Source organism: Mustelus asterias, chromosome 3, assembly GCF_964213995.1.
Source record: "Mustelus asterias chromosome 3, sMusAst1.hap1.1, whole genome shotgun sequence".
Classification (NCBI taxonomy): domain Eukaryota; kingdom Metazoa; phylum Chordata; class Chondrichthyes; order Carcharhiniformes; family Triakidae; genus Mustelus; species Mustelus asterias.
Window position 1 is genome coordinate 95471130 of NC_135803.1, and position 19492 is coordinate 95490621.

The window sequence follows — 19492 nt, forward strand, 5'->3', positions numbered from 1 at the left end:
GAAACATCACAAGGCTATGTTCATCGTGGCCGGGGACTTCAATCAGGCCAAGCTCAAGAGCGTACTACCAAGTTACCACCAACACCTCTCCTGTTCCACCAGAGGCCCAAACATCCTAGACCACTGCTACACAAATATCAAATATGCCTACCACTTTATCGCACAGCCACACTTTTGCAAATCAGACCACAAGGCTGTGTTCCTGCTCCTGGGTTACAAGCAAAACCTGAAGTGGGAGAATCCATCAAAGAAAGTCGTGCAATGTTGGTCTGAGGAATAGGATGATCTCCTACGGGACTGCTTGGAGTCAGTGGACTGATCAATATTTATAAACTCTGCGACCAGCCTGAACGAGTATGCCACTACAGTAACTGACTTCATTAGTAAGTGTGTAGAAGACAGTGTGCCAAAGAAGCAAATCCGCGTGTTCCCCAACTAGAAACCATGGATGAATAGGGATATCCACTGCTTGCTGAAGTCCAGGTCTGAGGCATTCAAGTCAGGCAATCCTGACCTATACAAGAAAGCCAGATACGATCTAAGGAGATCAATCAAAGATACCAAAAGACAGTACCGGACCAAGCTAGAGTCCCAGACTAGCCTTACAGACCCCCGCCGACTATGGCAAGGTCTGCTAGACATAACAGGCTACAAGATGAAGGCATGTAAAATCACCAGCTCCAACGCACCCCTCCCTGATGAGCTCAATGCATTCTATGCCTATTTTGAGCAAGAGGTTTGAGAGCCCGTTTTGAGCAAGAGCATGCCCTCCACCCCAAAAGCCCTGGATGAACCCGTATCTGGGGTCACCATTGCAGATGTCAGAGCAGCTTTCTTGAAGGTCAACCCACAGAAAGCGACTGGCCCAGATGGGGTACCCGGACGAGTACTCAGATCCTGCGTGGGTCAGCTGGCAGGGGTATTCGCAGACATATTCAACGTCTCTTTACAACAATCTGAGGTCTCTATCTGCTTTAAGAAGATGACCATCATCCCGGTACCTAAGAAAAACCAAGCAGCGTGCCTCAATGACTATCGTCCAGTGACTCTGACATCCATCATTATGAAGTGCTTCGAAAGGCTAGTCATGGCACGAATCAATTCCAGCCTCCCAGAATAACTGGAAGCACTACAGTTTGCCTACTGCCGCAACAGGTCCACAGCAGACACCATCTCACTGGCCCTGCACTCAACCCTGGAACACCTAGATAACAAATACACCAATGTCAGACTTCTATTTATTGACTGCAGCTCAGCCTTCAACACCATTATTCCCATGAAACTCATCTCCAAACTCCATGGCCTGAGGCTCAACTCCTCCCTCTACGACTGGATCCCGAACTTCCTAACTCATAGACCACAATCAATAAGGCAACAACACCTCCTCCACGAGCATCCTCAACACCGGTGCCCCACAAGGCTGTAATCTCAGCCCCCTTCTATACTCCTTTTACACCTATGACTGTGTGGCCAAATTCCCCTCCAATTCGATTTTCAAGTTTGCTGACGACACCACCATAGTGGGACAGAAGTCAAACAATGATGAGATGGAGTACAGGAATGAGACAGAGAATCTGGTGAACTGGTGCAACATCAATAATCTCTCCCTCAATGTCAACAAAATGAAGGAGATTGTCATCGACTTCATGAAGCGGAGAGGAGAACATGCCCCTGTCTACATCAATGGGGACGAAGTAGAAAGGATCGAGAGCTTCAAGTTTTTAGGTGTCCAGAGCACCAATAACCTGTCCTGGTCCCCCTATGCCGACACTATAGTTAAGAAAGCCTACCAACGCCTCTACTTTTTCAGAAGACTAAGGAAATTTGGCATGTCAGCTACAACTCTCACCAACGTTTACAGATGCACTATAGAAAGCATTCTTTCTGGTTGTATAGCAACTTGGTATGGCTCCTGCTCTGCCCAGGATCACAAGAAACTACAGAAGGTCGTGAATGTAGCCCAATCCATCACGCAAACTAGCCTCCCATTCATTGACTCTGTCTACACATCCCGCTGCTTCAACAAAGCAGCCAGCATAATTAAGGACCCCATGCACTCCAGACATTCTGCCTTCCACCTTCTTCCTTCGGGAAAAAGATACAAAAGTCTGAGGTCATGTACCAACCGACTCAAGAACAGCTTCTTCCCTGCTGCCGTCAGACTTTTGAATGGACCTACCTTGCATTAAGTAGGTCTTTCTCTACACCGTAGCTATGACTGTAACACTACATTCTGCACTCTCTCGTTCCCTTCTCTATGAACAGTATGCTTTGTAAAGCGCACAAGAAACAATACTTTTCACTGTATGCTAATACATGTGACAATAATAAATCAAATCAAACCAAAGCTTGAGGCACCCATTCCCCAGCTCAATTCCCATGGCAATGCCTTGACCAATCAGATTGACTTGTCTGATTTAATTTTAAATAAAATCTTTGTTGTTAACTGTTCTCTGATGCATTCTCCAAGACAATGCCTCTACCAGAGTCTACTTGCCAACAAATCAGCCTTATCTGTTGGTGCAAGTTTGTATGCTCTATCCTTTCCTGTGACGCTCTTGTTATCTCATTACTCAAATTGCTACCTTGCTCTATTATCTTGTTGCTTCCATTTAATTTACCACATCTCCCCTCACATGATCCTTTCCCCATGCTAATTCACAACTAATTTCTACAGTTCACAATTCCTGTACAAACCTTGGAAAGTAACAGAGTAGCATCCAGTTGAAAAAGACTGCACAGAGGACCAATGCTAAAATGCCAAGACAATAATGCCTGAATGAGCATGATTGCAGGCAACAACAAGGCAACTTGCATTCATATGGCATCTTTATTTTCAAGTAGTGAAATATCCCAATGCACTTCAAGTGAAAGAGCAGAAACAGGATGACTGCATGACTAGAGGGATGATGTAGGAGGATGGGTTTCAGGTTCTTGAGGTATTGGGACAGGTTTTGAGGAAAGTGGGATCTGAAAAACTGGACAAGTTACACCCCAACAGGCCTGGGACCAATATCCTTGGAGGGGTGTTTACTGGTGCTGTTAGGGAGGCTTTAAACTAGTATGGCAGGAGAATGGGTAACAGAACAGGCAGTCAGAGGAAATGTCAGAGGAAATGGAAACTGGGTTAGAAACAAAAGGCAGAAAAAAAAGTGAAAGCAAAAGAGGAAGACATGGGAATAAAAGGCAAAAAACAAGCAACAGCTCTATTGTCCCTAAAGGTGGGCTTAGTGTAAGGAAAAGTGGTAGAAAAACAAACGTTCTGTATCTTAATATGGTAGCATAAAAAAACAAGATAAATTAACATACAGCACAAATACAGTTTGATGGCAATTCCTGAGATATGGTTGCAAGGAGATCAAAGTTGGGATATCGATACTCAGGGTTATTTGACTTAGGTGGGACAGGTGGGAAGGAAAAGGCAATGGGGTAGTTCTGCTAATAAGGGAGGAAATAGGTATCTTTCTGAGGGATGATCTAGGCTCAGAGGATGTGGAGTCGATTTGAGTGATATTGACAAATACCAAAGGAAGAAAATTGTAGGAGGATTGTAGGAAACAAATGCATGTAAAAAGAGCACTGTATTAATCATGGGCAATATTAATTTTCATATTGATTGGGCTCACAAATTGGAAATGGCAGCCAAGAGAATGAATTTATAGAGTACATTCAGGGTGGTTTCATAGAACAATATGTGGAGCCATCTAGGGATCAGGCTGTTTTGGATCTGGCCTTAACAAGGTGGGTTTAATAAATGATCTCAAGGTTAAGGATCCCCTAGGAAGTAATGATCACAGTATGATAGAATTTAGCATTCATCTTGAGTGTGAGAAAGTTGGGACTGAAATATCAGTGTTCAACATAAAGATCGGGAATTACGAAGGTCTGAGGATGGAATTGGCCAAAGAGATCATATAGATTAGTAGGTAAGACAATAGATGAGCAGTAGCAGACATTCATAGGGATAAAGTTTTAAAGTTTTTTAAATTTAAAGTTTTTTAAAGTTTGAAGTATTTATTAGTGTCACAAGTAGGCTTACATTAACATTGCACTGAAGTTACTGTGAAAATCAGAATCACAGAATACTACAATGCAGAAGAGGCCCTTCGGCCCATCGAGTCTGCACTAACGCATGAAATGCCCTGACCTGCCCACCTAATTCCACTTGCCAGCACTTGGTCCATAGCCTTGAATGTTATGGCGTGCCAAGTACTCATCCAGGTACTTTTTAAAGGATGTGAGGCATCTCGCCTCCACCTACCTTCCAGGCAGTGCATTCCACACCTTCACCACCCTCTGAGTAAAAAGGTTTTTCCTCAAATCCCCCCTGAGCCTCTCACCCCTCACTTTTAACTTGTGTGCTCTTGTAACTGACCCTTCGACTAAGGGGAACAGCTGCTCCCTATCCACCCTGTCCATGCCCCTCATAATCTTGAACACCTCAATCAGGTCACCCCTCAGTCTTCTCTGCTCCAACGAAAACAACCCAACCCTATCCAACCTCTCTTCATAACTTAAATGTTCCATCCCAGGCAGCATCCTGGTAAATCTCTTCTGCACCCCCTCCAATGTGTTCACATCCTTCCTACAATGTGGTGACCGGAACTGCACACAGTACTTCAACTGTGGCCTCACCAAAGTTCTATACAACTCCATCATGACCTCTCTGCTTTTGTAATCTTTACCCTGATTGATAAAGACGAGTGTGCCATATGCCTTTTTCGCCACCCTATTAACCTGTCTTTCCACCTTCAGAGATCTATGGACAAACATGCCAAGGTCCTTCAATTACTACCACTTCAATTACTAGGGGGCATAGGTTTAAGGTGCGAGGGACAAGGTTTAAAAGAGATGTATGGGGCAGATATTTTACACAGAGAGTGGTGGGTGCCTGGAACTTGTTGCCGGGGGAGGTAGTGGAAGCAGATACGGTAGTGACTTTTAAGGGGCGTCTTGACAAGTACATGAATGACATGGGAATAGAGGGATATGGTCCCCAGGAGGGTAGGGGGTTTTAGTTAAGTCAGGCAGCATGGTCGGTGCAGGCTTGGAGGGCCGAAGGGCCTGTTCCTGTCCTGTAATTTTCTTTGCTCTTTGTTCGTTTGTCCCTTTGTTCTTCGGAACTTCCCAGTGTCAGACCTTTCATAGTTTACTTCCTTGTCAAATTACTCCTTCCAAAGAACATCACCTCACACTTTTCAGGGTTAAATTCCATCTGCCACTTATTCGTCCATTTGACCATCTCGTCAATATCTTCCTGTAACCCAAGACACTCAACCTCACTGTTAATCATCGGCCAATCTTTGTGTCATCAGCAAATGTACTGATCCTACCTCCCAAATAGTCATCTACGTCATTTATATAAATGACAAACAATAAGGGGCCCAGCACGGATCCCTGTGATGCGCCACCGGTCACTGGCCTCCAGTCACTAAGGCAGCCGTCTGTCACCGCCCTCTGTCTCCTACCGCTAAGCCAATTATGAATCCAATTTGTCAGATCACCCTGTATCACATGTGGATTAGCCTCCTTAATAGGTCTCCCATGTGGAACTTTGTCAAATGCTTTGCTGAAATCCATGTAAACTACATCAACCGCACTACCCTCATCACACACTTTGTTTCATGCTCAAAAAATTCAATCAAATCCCCTAGTTGCCACACTCCAGCGCCTGTTCAGGTACAGTGAGGGAGAATTTAGCATGTACAAGGCGCCTAACCAGCATGCCTTTCGGACTGTGGGAGGAAACCAGAGCACCCAGGGGAAACCCACGCAGACACAGCGAGAACGTGCGAACTCCACACAGACAGTGACCCAAGCCTGGAATAGAACCAGGGTCCCTGGCAGTAGTGCTAACCACTGTGCCACCATGCTGTCCCTGACTCCCAGCAAAAATATTTCCTAATGAGGAGTCAAAGGGGAGGAAAACCTACCATGGAGAACCACGGAAGTTAAAATTAAATGGAAAATGGAAACATAATGCAGGTGATTCTCCCAGGCCGCTGCGCTGTTGGAAGACTCAAGCGGAGGCCGTTTAGTGGGCTTCCCGCTGGGCGCCACAGCCTCTGAGAGTCTCTGGATTTCCGGCGCCATCAGCTCCGTGCCAGAAATCAATGTGGAACTGTATAAATTATTGAAATGCTCATTTACATTTCAGTAGCGGGCCTGGAACTGAAATCTCCAGGCCTGCTAGAATCTCTGGGCAGTATGCCACTTACTTGTGATATGTCATATGTATGATTTTGCGGATGCTCACTTCCTGACTGCACTTCGACCTGGCTATCGCTCATACTCTTGTCCTCCGCCCCCGCTCCCGCCCCCCCCCCCCCACCGCCCCCCCCCCCCCCCCCCCCCACCCACCGCCCCCCCCCCCCCCCCCACCCACCGCCCCCCCCCCCCCCCCCCCCCCCCCCACCGCCCCCCCCCCCCCCCGCCAGATCAGGGGCTCTCTCCTGAGAGTGAGGATTCACAGGTTGGTGACCCCACTTCCTGTATTCTCCCACTCCTTTCTGTTATGGGGCATCTTGTCCTGTGGGGACAGAGTGGGAGGGTGGAAAAAAAGAGTTGCAAGCCTGATGCCTGGAAGGGCACAGGGTGTCGGGAATGGGACAATCGGGTGGTATATGTTGGCACCATGCCTCAGCAGGCAGGAGGGTGCCAAAGGGATTGGAGGCAGGTGTTAGAGGTCCAGGTGCTGGAAGGCTACAGGGTGTCAGGTTTGGGCCGACATTGCAGGCCGACAGGCAGGACTAATGGCTGGATGGGATGAACACTTACTCTTGCTGCCTGAACAAGGTTGTTTAGTTTCTTCTGGGACTGGCGGCTAGCCCTCCATGCCAGTGCAAGGGTACTGACTGCCACTGCTACCGCCGTGACCCCCAGCTCATCCCCCATCCGGGGGAAGAAAATGTCCCTCCTCTGCTCAACTGCATCCAGCAGCCAGTCCAACTCTCCCTCCATGAACCTTGGAGCAGGGGCGATGCCATCTTCCTGGTGTGACTGCCTGTGTGTCCATCATTAGTGCTTATATGCAGCTCTCCCTCATTAATGACGTACAGCTGCAGCCACTTTGGGTGAGTCAGGCGCTCGGAGTGTCCATCCCAGCAAGAATTGCATCGAGGCTCTTTTATTACACAAAGTGCCATAAGATTGCGACTTGCGGCTCACCAAGTAAACCAGCGCCATTCACTCCCATTTTCTCACTTGTTCAGCACTTGGAATCTTTGTGGTAAGATGGCGCCCATATGATCTGATAGAGGAGACTGAGATGTCTGTGGCTAGCCTGATGCTTGTTCTTCGCTGAAGGAACGAGAATAACAACAATGTATTTTTCATCTTTAAAATGTACAATGTTTCAAGGAACATTGTGGGGGTGATATCAGAGAAAATTCAAACTGAAACATATAAGAAAACATTAGGACAAGTGACCAAAACATTAGTCAGAGAAGAAGATTCCAAAGGGCATCTTTGAAGCAGGAGTATTAGAATTGGAATTCCAGAATTCAAGGTCAAGACAGCTCAAGGCCCAGCCACCAATGGTGCAACAGAAAAAAATTGGGGATGCTCAAAAGACCATAATTGGCATAATTGGTGACAAAAACAGAAAATGCTGGAAAATCTCAGCAGGTCTGACAGCATCTATGGAGAGAGAATAAAGCTAACATTTCAAGCCTGGATGACCCTTTGTCAGAGCTGAGTTTGTGCGATTCAGGTTCAACAACTTATCTAAATCTATTCCTCTTCCTAAAATGAAGGAACATTAAAAGATGTAGAGAAACAATGCGACAAATTAAACAAATTAGAAGAAAAATAAATGCAAGACGAAATAAAGCAAAGATCTACCACCAATTAATATTGATATTTAGAACATTGGTTCAAAATATCAAAATTATTTAATTGCTTCTGAACTTAAAAAAGTGTATTTAGTACTGTATGTAAAAAAATTAATAAAAAATACAGAAATAAAATGAAGTATTTGATAGGAAATATGTTCTGAAGTCAGAGCAGTAGGTGGAAATATGTTCAAGTGCATCTTGGGAATCTTACTTGAAATTGCTGTTAAGAAGATCTTCTCCCCATATCAAATCATCGGAGCAGTTGAGGGAACTATGGCAGCCATCAAGGATCATTTGAGTGTAGTTGACAAGAGAGTCTTGCACAAGGTAGCGAAGAGAATCCTGAAGGTTATACTTGATCATTTCCATCAGCATGTGCAGCTTAGATTTGCGATAAACCTCCCAGTTAGATTCCCGTAAGTTAAACCAACCTTTACGAACATCCCACAGGCTGGTACGTAAAACTTTCTTCAATGTATTGATCCAGCTATCACTAAGAAATAGTTGTATCTGAAACCCAGTAAGGACAGTGGAGTTATTGTCACTTAATAGATATTTTTAGATATAGAACATCAAAATAGCTATTGCTATATTCATCTTTACAGAACTTAAGAAAGTTTGGCATGAGAAAGACCATTCAGCTCATATACCTTATCTATTGTTCATGCATGATTTTGTCTCATACGAATCATAATTTCCTAATTTAAAAAAAACAAATGGTGCTGCCACTTTCTCTGTAAGCCTTTCTTTAAATGGTAAATGATAATTGAAAGAGTTAATAATCACACAAGTTTAAAAATCACATAAGCTGCTATGAGAAAAACCACAGGTCTTTATGAAAGCAGACCAAAATAGGCATCAAGGCCAAGTCACAGGGGACACAACCCCAGAACGTAGTTTTGTTTATCTAACAAACATTCTTAGGCTGAGACATGGGAGAGGTAATTGACATCTACAAACCCAGACATAAGCTGGAATGTTAAGGCTAACTTGTAACAATGATAAATTAGGTCAGCTAACACAATCAAACCTTTATGCTGATTGGGTATTGAATTAAGTAGACAAGTAATGATTGTGATTGGTTTTTAACGTTTTAATATTAATCTTACGCATGATGTAACCCTAATCAATAACTCCTATATTGGATTGGTATATGTTAATTAATTGTAATCAAATCTGGAAGAATATCTGCATGTGCAAACCTGTATTCTGGACTCTGCTGGCCGCTAGCTAGCGTTCCAGAGTCCTTGCTATAGTTTAAATAATTAAACAGTTGTTTGAAAAACTCCGGGACTTGGTCTGACTACTTCAAGGGAATAAAGTTGTAATAAATTTAAAGGCTGAACACAAAACACCCCCAGAACAAATAAATAAATGGGACGCTTCTCCCAAAAAAATTCTAAGTGCTGAATGCACATGAAAACTGGAATAACTCCCACTGATTCTTTTAGCAGGATTTTTAAAATGAATCTCCCACACTCAGAGCACTGCAGAGTACCCTAGAGCGACACAGTGGTTAGCACTGTTGCTTTACAGAGCCAAAAACCTGGGTTTGATTCCCGACTTGGGCACTGTCTCTGTGGAGTTTGCACATTTTCCCATAGTCTTTTAAATTTTCCATCAAATCCGCTTCTACCATCTGTTTACTGTAATTTTACAGATTTCAGTTGGAGAATAAGGGCGGAATTTTACGAGAATTAATCTAACTGTCTAACTAACATAAAAACGGGAGGGTTCCAGATCCGTTTTTTGGGCAAGTATTCATTCCCACTCTTATAGACCTAGACATTGAAAACGTGGGCTAGACCATTTCTAGCCAATAGAGGCAGTGGATGGGGCTTAACTTATCAGAAAGCCTGCTCAGATTGGAGTCACAAACTGCGCATGCGCAGGAAAAGTTGAAAAACAGCAGCTCTCCTGACAGAACCATCCCCCCCTCCCCGCGCCAGATACAGTCTCCCCCGACCTCCTCACGGACATCAGGGAACACCCCCCCCCCCCCCCCCCCACACACACACAACATTACCAACACCCTTACCCACTCCGCACCCCCTCAGGGACCCACTTGCAAATGGCCCCCTCATCACCGCACCCCCCCCCCCCCCCCTCCAGCTCCCGATCGCTGAGTGACATGACCCTTTCTCTCCCCTGCCCCCGATCTTCACAGAGGCACATTTTTCCCACCGTCCCCCATCAGCACACCTACAAGTGCTGACTTGGCTTCCCCTCCATGACAACAAGGCAACCCGCATTAAACTGGCTGGAATGCTCTAACAGGCACATGACTCGCCCAACTGCCTGCAGCTGATCTGTCCTAACAAGGGAGAGCTCCATAAAAGCCCCAAGGACGGACAGACAGGCAGGCAGTACAGGAAGACGGCATCACGGACAGTCCTCAGATGCAGATCTTGCCAGGTTGCTGGAGGCAGTGGAGACAAGGTGGGAGACCCTTTTCCCCCAGCAGGACACTGCCCCATGGGAAGGGATGTCAATGCAGCCTTGGAGGCGGTGGCAGCAAGTATTAGTGCCAAGGCACTGGCCAGAAGGACTAGGAAGCATTGCCAGAAAAAACTGATCTCCCCCCCACCCCCAGCACTGTGCATGCTTCCAGCCCCTGGCCCCTTATCACCTCCCTCCAGCCCCCTATCACCTCCCTCCAACCCCTTGCCTTCAGAGGTCCACCCCCTGACATCCTCCAGGACTCATGCCATCAGATTTTACATGGCTCCATCTGTTCTCACAGGAGAAGGATACCCATAAACGCCAGGAGAGGGCGAAGACAGGGTGGTGTGCCTGAGATCCGAGTCCTCACCCACTTTGAGGATCGGCATTGGAGCTTGCAGGAGAGGAGGGGATCTGCACCATAAGCAACAGCCAGGTCAGGCTGGAGCACAGAAGTGAGCACCTGCCAATCCTCCATTTGTTGGAGATATCTGAAGTAAGTTGCATTCAGCCCAGATTCCTGTCTCTTGCACTTAACCTTGTATCTTGTGTTGCAAGAAGGGACCCAGATGCACTGGGCCCATTTGGCGTTGCAGCCCCATCACTGCTCCCATTGATTCTCCCCATGACAGCTCGGAAGACATCTTGGAGGAAGGCAATAGTGGGACCTCCAAGGCTGGCAGCAGTTTCATGTCAGCTTCCACCTTGCATTCATCATCCCAGAGACTCTCACATTGGCGGGTCAAGTTAGTGTTGAAGCATCTGGGTCACGCTGTGGTGTGCACGACACATCTGCTGATGTATATCGGGTGGAGGAGGGAACGTCTGAGGCCTCTGGCACCCCGGGGCCTGCTGGAGGCAAAAACTTAGCTGGCCCCAGGCTACATGCTGGGCCTCTGAGATCACTTCTCCCTCAGTTGCTGGAGATGCAGCAACAGAGCCAGAGAATGCAGGAGGGGCTGACAGCAACACTGGACCGACTGAGAGACTATTGGGAGGAGTCTCAAAGCTTTCAGGTGGACCAGCTATTGCCAGTCTTGCTTGGTTCCCAGGCTAACACTGCAAGGGTGACAACCGCGGTGGAAAGCCTGGGGCAGAAAATCATCACCATGAGTGGCAGGGTTAAAGCAATGGTGAAGTCACGGCGGAGTCCCAGAGTGCCATGACTGAGGGCCTCAACAGGTTTCTCGAGGTTCTGCAGCCCATGGCTGAGAGGTTCAAGAGCTTGCAGGAGACCCAGCGGGACAATGCTGACAGAGCGGGCTATGGCAGCAGCCCTTGAGAACATGGCCCACTCAAAGCAGGTCATGGCTGAGGGGCTGCAGAGCATGGCCCAGTCTCAGAGGGCATTCGCTGCTGCTATTGATAGGTGGCCCCAGACTCAGAGGACCATCGCCAAGGGCTCACCCACCATTGCAAGAACGTAGGTGGTCCTCCAGGACTGGCAGGCCAGGTGATGCCAGAGCTTCTGAAGCTCACTGCAGAAGCATCTCTGTCCCATGGAGTGACCCAGTGGCCCACAAGAATCCTGAGGGAAGAGCAAGGGCTGGAGGCCGTGCCGGAGCCTTCCACCCAGGAGATTGCGGCTACACCAGTGGCTACACCTTCTGACTCCCCCCTTCCTGACACCGGGGCATCTCAAAGGCAGCAGGATGAACAGGATACGTCCGTGACACCTGGAAGCTAGCTGGGGCCCTCAAGGTCCAGGCCTTCCAGAGGATGATCGCCAAGACCATTACAGGCCATGGGGCGCGGTAGGCAGCTGGCCACCTTCAACTCCGATGTACATCCTAAGGAGACACCAAAACCAATGGTAGATCAAGTAAAGAAGTCGTAGCGGCATTAAGATGGCATGGGTGAAGGAGTACACCAGTTAGAAAGAACATTTAGGCACTTTAAAGTCTCACTTTCACTTGTTATATATTAGCACTTGTTTTGATGGCACTTTTATTGGCACCAATAAATGTTATTACACCTCACAGCTGAGACTAATATGTCTCTGATTAGCCTCTAACAGGAATGTACTTACCCTGACCTTCCCTGGAGGGACCCGTTGACATGTTGATGTCAGTGGGGGAGGGCCCTCAGAGCACCGCTACTGTGAAAATCAAGGCGTTTACATCGTTCACTGGCTACAGCGGGTGGCATGCAGTGGGAGCAACTTACAACATCTGCCATGGCATCCCCAGAACCAGGAAGACATTCCCACTCACCCCCACCAATCCCACCCACCCCGAGGCCCTGCATGGGTGTTGAGTGCTCCCTTAACCCCACCCAGATGTGGGCTCAGGTGCCACCGTGCATGCAGAGCTCAGGTAGGAGTCAGACTAGTTTGCATCGGGGCATCATCACAATGGCACATAGCGAGTTGTCATCACCCTCCTGCCTGCCACAGAAACCTGCTAACACAACGTACCTAGGCCCACCACTCTGGTGTTACAATGTTGCAGGAGTTTGTAGAGGTGCACAAGGGGGTGGGGGGGGGGGGAGGGGGCTATTGGAACCCATGTGCGGCAACACAGGCCCCTTGCTGCAAAACGTGTGGTGATCCGGGCCTTCCTTGCCACTCTCGCATGCCTGACTCTTGCTGCCGCCAGCCCTCCAGCACCTAGATGGTGTTGGTTGTTGTCATCCTCCTCCTCTTCCTCCCCCTGGGTAGCCTCCTCCCCAGTGATGCTCAGCTGGTCAGCCTCCATCTCCTCCTCCTCCAGAAGGTCTCTTCGCTGCTGCGCCAGATTGTGCAGGACACAACACACCACTACAATGTGCAACAATATCAGGAGGCTATACTGAAGGGCCCCACCAGAGCACCTGAACCATTTTGAAGAGCCCTATGCACCGCTCCACTTTTGACCGGGTGGCAAAGTGAGCCTCATTATATCGGGTCTCCACCTCAGTCTCAGGCCTCCGCACAGGCATCATCAGCCACACCCAAAGTGGATACCCCATGTGCCCCACAAGCCATTCCTGCACCCTGGACCTCCAGGACATCTGAGCTCCTTAATATAAAACTGTCATGCACGCTGTCTGGCACAGACATCCACGATGTACAGCTGATGGTCACACGCCAATTGCCTTTGATGGAATGGAAGCTTTTTCTATTCAGGAATTTTCCAGGATTTTTCTCCAGGGCCTGGAGAACGATGTGGGTGCAGTCTATAGCCCCCTGCACATTTGGCATCCCTACAATGGCTGCGAATCCTACAGCCCGGGTTTCCTGCTGGATCTGGCCCAGGTCAAATTTAATATATATAGCCTGGGCAAACAGGGCACCCGTGACCTCCCTCACAAAGTTGTGCACAGACGACTGTGAGAAGCCACAAAGGTCTCAACTGGCAGCCTGGAAGGACCCAGTGGTGTAAAGGTTTAAGGCAGATGTCACTTTCACAGCCACTGAGAGTAGGTGCTCCCCTGTACCCTGAGGTGCCAGATCTTGTAACAAATGGCACAGATGTGGCACTGTCTCCTTTCGGAGCCGAAGCCATCGGCGGCACACAGGGCCCGATTTTCCTATCGCGTTGCGCCTGTTTTCGGGCACCAAAACTTGGTAAAGTCAGGCATGAGGTGAGTAGCATGATCCGTGCTCGCCTCCTTGTCGGTTCCCTCTTTACTAAGACCCGAAAATGGCTGTGATCAGGACCGCGCCCAAAATGAGCACGATGGCCATTTAAATGCATTTGCATGCATTTAAATTGAGTTAATAGGTTGCACGCCCAAACTTACCGGCACTTCTCCATTTACCACCGCGTTCACCCGTCCAGAATCGGCACGAAACAGGCAAGTCCGATTCAGGTGCTCCAATTAGTGAGGAGGTAAGTGCCGAGTGTCTGACGGCTCTCTGCTTGAGATCAGTTGGGGGGGGGGGGGGTGGTCCGCTGCCACTCTACCTGTGATCAGTGAGGGGGAAGGGGGGTCCGCTGCCACTCTGCCTGTGATCAGTGAGGGGGAAGGGGGGTCCGCTGCCACTCTGCCTGTGATCAGTGTGGGGGAAGGGGGGGTCCACTGCCACTCTGCCTGTGATCAGTGAGGGGGAAGGGGGGTCCGCTGCCACTCTGCCTGTGATCAGTGAGGGGGAAGGGGGGTCCGCTGCCACTCTGCCTGTGATCAGTGTGGGGGAAGGGGGGGGTCCACTGCCACTCTGCCTGAGATCGGTGAGGGGGGAAGGAGGGGAGGGGCACGCAATCAGTCTGGGTGACAAAGGGGGTGGGGGAATAAGGGGGTCAGTAATGTTGTGGAAGTGGGGCGATGTCTGTGGGGACCAGGGGGAGGCATCATCCGGCCCAGGAGCTATGTGGCAGGGGAGCCACATTCTATATTTTTATCTGCGCATGTGCAGTTGGAGGTGCCGATCGGTGCTGCCGGATTTTGGGCGCGTTAAGCCCCGCCCACAGGCTTGTGCAGAGTGATTCGGAATCGCTGATATTTTTGCAGGCAGAATGCATATGGGGGCGTCTGAGAACGGGTCTAAAAGTCGGATCTGGAACATTCTCAGTTTCAAGTCCGCCCAGCACTTAGAAACAAAATGTTAATATAGGGCCCGCAATGTCTGACAGTTGCTCAAAGTACACTGCCGTGCGGAACAGCCTGGGTCTCCACTCCCTTCGTCTCATACCATGCACCCCACCACCACCCTCCCGGCTCGGGGGGAATGGCGGCCACATCCTGCCTTCAGCAGTTGTCTCCCTCTCCTCCTGCAAGAGGAATGGCCTCCTGTGCCTGCAATTCATCCTCCTGCTCTTCCTCAGCTCTAGCAGAAACCAAAAGAACAGCAAGATCATTGGATTGCTCTGCAAAAGCCATCTGGAGGGGGAGGTTGAGGCAAGGGGAGAGAGAGATGGAAAAGTTAGAGAACTCTGTTCGCCCCCAGCCCAGAAACACACACTCCCCAATTCCACCACCCCCAGCCCAGCCACACACACTCCACAATTCCCCCTGAGGCAAGACAAACACATGCTACAATTCCCCCTCAGCTCCCCAGAATGACAACACAGCCTCCCCCACGTTACCCCCACAGCCACCCAGAAGTGCAAGATAGCCTCCCCATAGCCTCCCAGAATGGCAAAACAGTTTTAGACGCACGCACACCCGCCCGCCCACTCACTCACTCACTCACTCTCACACACACACCCAGAACCCATACGGTAGTGGCCCCAGACAGTGTTGCTTGACAAGTCCCGAGGCTGCAGCACTGCCAGTTCTGAGAGTTCCCAGCCCATCCCCCCACCACCAATATTGCTTGCTGCTGCTAGCACTAGGACCCAGAGTCAGTGCTAAGACCTGGGGTCAGCGCTCAGACCCGGGTCAGTGCTGAGAGGCCGAAGTCGGACCCCATTAGCAACAGCAGCCTCCCACACACTCGCATGACCCCACCAATCTGAAACAACCCCCCTTCCCCCTCCCCGGCAGCACAGAGCCGTTTGAAAACAGAGACCTACCTCCTCGCTCACCCTCACTTCTCCTGTGCTTGAAGTTTATAAACACCTTATAAATGACGTGTTTTGCTTGCCAGTTGTAGCTGCAGCGAATGAGGTTGTTAAGTCAGGTAATATGGGACGATTGGGAGAGAAGCTCATTAATTACATTGTGATGAATAATAAAAAATGCAAATTGACGTTTTGGGAGGGGTCCCGATCACACCTATTATTTTTGGTAAAATGGGAATGGGCACAAAAACAGGTGCCATTCCCGCTAGTCGGCTCACTCCCGATTTTGCGACATCTTCCCGCCGACAAATGGGCGCGATGAGATCCTAAAATTCCACCATAACTGAATAAATTAGAGAATAAATAATCAGTTTGATTCAATGACAACAGTCTTTGAGACAGACGCTGTGATTTTACTGGCTTGTCCCACCCATTGATGGACGGAGCGAGCCAGTAAAATTGTGAGAGAGCTGAGACATTAGGATCACGCCTGATTTCTCGGCTCTCGCTATCTTAGGACCATAGAAAATTACAGCTCAGAAACAGGCCTTTTGGCCCTTCTTATCTGTGCCGACCATTTTATGCCTAGTCCCACTGACCTGCATTTGGTCCATATCCCTCCACACCCCTCTCATCCATGAACCTGTCCACGTTTTTCTTAAATGTTAAATGCATTTACCACTTTATCCGGCAGCGCATTCCACATTCCCACCACTCTCTGCGTGAAGAAGTCCCCCCTAATATTCCCTTTAATATTTTCTCCTTTCACCCTTAACCCATGCCCTCTGGTTTTTTTCTCCCCTAGCCTCAGTGGAAAAAGCCTGCTTGCATTCACTCTATCTATACCCATCAAAATCTTATACACCTCTATCTTATCGGAACCGGATTTCTGGCGTGGTCAGACTCTCGCCCAATTCCGGTGAGAGGCTGAATAATTAATTAAAATATATTTAAATGTTCATTAGCATCTGTTTAATGAGCCTGGCACTTAATCGTCCGGGCTCACTTGCCTTTGCGCCCTCGCCAGGAGAGGTTCTCTCCAGTGAGGAATATATCTGCACCCCATGAACAGGGAACAGTCGTCTTGGCCTCACCGGTAGAACCAAAGGCCATTGAGGACCCCCACGGAGGCCAAGGGCAAGGGGTGTGCCCCTTGGACAGTACCAGCCTGACAGTGCCAGCCTGGCACCTTGGCAATACCCACTGGACATCCTGGAGGTATGGGGCATGGGACAGCCCACCGGGCACCTTGATAGTGCCCACCTGGCACTGGGCCTGTAGTGGACAGGGCCAAAGGGGAGGCAAGGGGGGGAGCTGTGCACTCTGCAATTGGGGATCATCAGGGCAGTGATCGACCAGGGGGAGGGGGGGTATTGGGATGGTGATTGGTGGGCAGGGGAGGTGGATATTAGCGATCGGTGGCGAGGGGGTTGGAGGCCAGTGATTGGGGAAAGGGGGCGCTATCCAGGGAGTGGGTAGTGAGTGGTCTCTTGCACAGTACACTGAGAGATCAACACGTGCTTGACATGCTCCAATTTAAGCAGCCGGTGAGAATAGACTCTGTTCATTCCTTCCACAGGCATGAATCACACTTTTTTTGCCTCTTTTTTTGCACCTAGTACCATAAGATTCCACCTGAGAGCCCACCCAAAAAATGGGTTCAATTCTCTCCCGTTTTCACACTCATTTGGCACTTAGAATGTTTTTGCTAAGATTTCCCCCTAGGGGTTTTACAAGGGGCCAGGTGGCCCGCAATGCCCCGCAAATCAAAATTTCTGGTGGAGCCAAAATTTGGCCCTTAAATTGTAGTTGATTGTCCACTTACGGGCTCCAATAGGCCTATGCGTGAACCTAATGCCTTACTTATCCACCATAATATGAGGGAAAGGTCAGGGGTGGGTTCGAAGGCTGTGGGCCTTCAAATATGCTGACCAGTGGGCGTGGGGGAGTAAAATTTATCCCAGAGAATAAAAGGACTCCAGATTATAAATGGACTCTAGATTACTGGCAGAATCGAGTTACTGAAACTCCAGATTAGGACCCCAATATGTAAGTACTTCTACTCACATCTCTCTAGGCTTTTCAGATAGTATGTACAAAACAAATATCTGGACTCGGGATTTTATACTCTCAAATTTTGATTAGTTTATCATTTATCTCCCCCCTTTCGATCGTAAATGTTTTTTCATTTTTTTTTATCTGTTCCCTTAATGTCATGTCTAATTTGTTAGTCTCCCTGGTAAATATTGATGCAAAGCAGTTGTTCAATATTTCTACCATTTTGCTGTCATTACCTGTAAATTTATTATGTGCATGCCTTGATGACCCTAATACTGTTCTGATTTTTCTTGTGCTATTGATGTGTCTGTTGAATATTTGACTATTTATTCTCATATTCCTTGATTATTTAATTTTGTAGCTCCTCTTTAACTATATTAATTAGAGCTATTGCAGTCTACCGCTAATGAAGCTACTGACCATTGCAAATCACAGAACTCATTGGTGGAGTGCAGAAAAATAAAAACTGCAGAAGACAACAATTTTGTAAAGTTGAAATATTTTAGTGAACCAATATAATTGACAATGGAACAGAGGGCTTTCAGAATTCCTGGGCAATCATTGCTACAAGAGTTTGTAAACCATTCTAAAACTACCAAAATTAATCAGAGATCAGTAAAAGCATGCTTTCTCAGTCTGAAGTACAATCCAACTAATGGCAACCTGAAAGAATCCTACTATGCCAGAAGCAATAATTGCTAAGTATCTCATTCTCTTAGCCAAAGGAGCCCACATATCCTTGGAGAAGTTAGTTTAACATTCCTTTTTCCGAGTTTTTGACATGCAATCGACAGTAAAGGAAATTAATTGCTAAAGCAAAATAATAAAATTAAAGAGGCAGTGTCTAAGCCAATACCTGTGCATGAGCCTGGGACTGCATCTGCTCAAACTCCTCCAGTCGGACAGCTTTTATCAGGGTCACAAAAAATAGAGACATGGCTGCCACTTTGTTGCATTCAGCCCGTACTTTGCACAGGGCTATGATCACTTCTGGTTTGGTCAGCAGAGTGTTAAAGGAAAATGCCTTTCTGTTTTTAGAAAATGGATAATCTGGGAGTTGTATGCGTCCTAGGGAGAGAGAACAATATAAATACTATTTTCAGAACACAAGGCACAACCTCAGGTTTGTGAGTAAGTATCCAGAAATATATTGCACAACTGAACAGTCCACTTCATTGAAACAAATGTTTATATCATTACAAATAAGATTAAATTAATTTGCAGATAGCTTTGTTTTGTGTAATATTGTTGCAAAAAGTGATCCTTACTCAATCCTCCTCAGAATTGAATTATCTCTCGCCTGAAGCCAGTGGATCTCTAGTGGTATCAGTTTTAGTCTTGCGTTCAAGGTCTAAATGGGATTTCTTTAGGGTTTGCCTGTTACCCTAAGAATGCTATCACAGATTTACATGTAAAAACCTTTCTTATTTATTTACAGATCTATATGTATCTCAGTACGCCACATGAAGTTGTACTTTTGCTTCCCACCAGATCGGTTACTTCATCATGTGATATTACATAAGAATATAAGAACTAGGAGCAGGAGTAGGCCATCTAGCCCCTCGAGCCTACTCCGCCATTCAATAAGATCATGGCTGATCTTTTCGTGAACTCAGCTCCACTTACCCACCCGCTCACCATAACCTTTAATTCCTTTATTGTTCAAAAATTTATCTATCCTTACCTTAAAAACATTCAATGAGGTAGCCTCAGCTGCTTCACTGGGCAGGGAAT

General features: G+C 47.8%; 1 protein-coding gene across 6 annotated transcripts in view; it reads right to left on the reverse strand.

Annotated features, from left to right (window-relative positions):
- Positions 1–19492, reverse strand: part of dnah1 (dynein, axonemal, heavy chain 1) — a 510234-nt gene that overhangs the window by 423589 nt on the left and 67153 nt on the right. For all 6 annotated transcript variants that reach the window (XM_078209369.1, XM_078209371.1, XM_078209370.1 and 3 more), the window contains 2 exons: positions 18615–18826; positions 8047–8345 (listed from right to left, as the gene is read on the reverse strand). In XM_078209369.1, coding sequence (XP_078065495.1) covers positions 8047–8345; positions 18615–18826 — 511 coding nt within the window. The remainder of the gene's footprint in view (positions 1–8046; positions 8346–18614; positions 18827–19492) is intronic.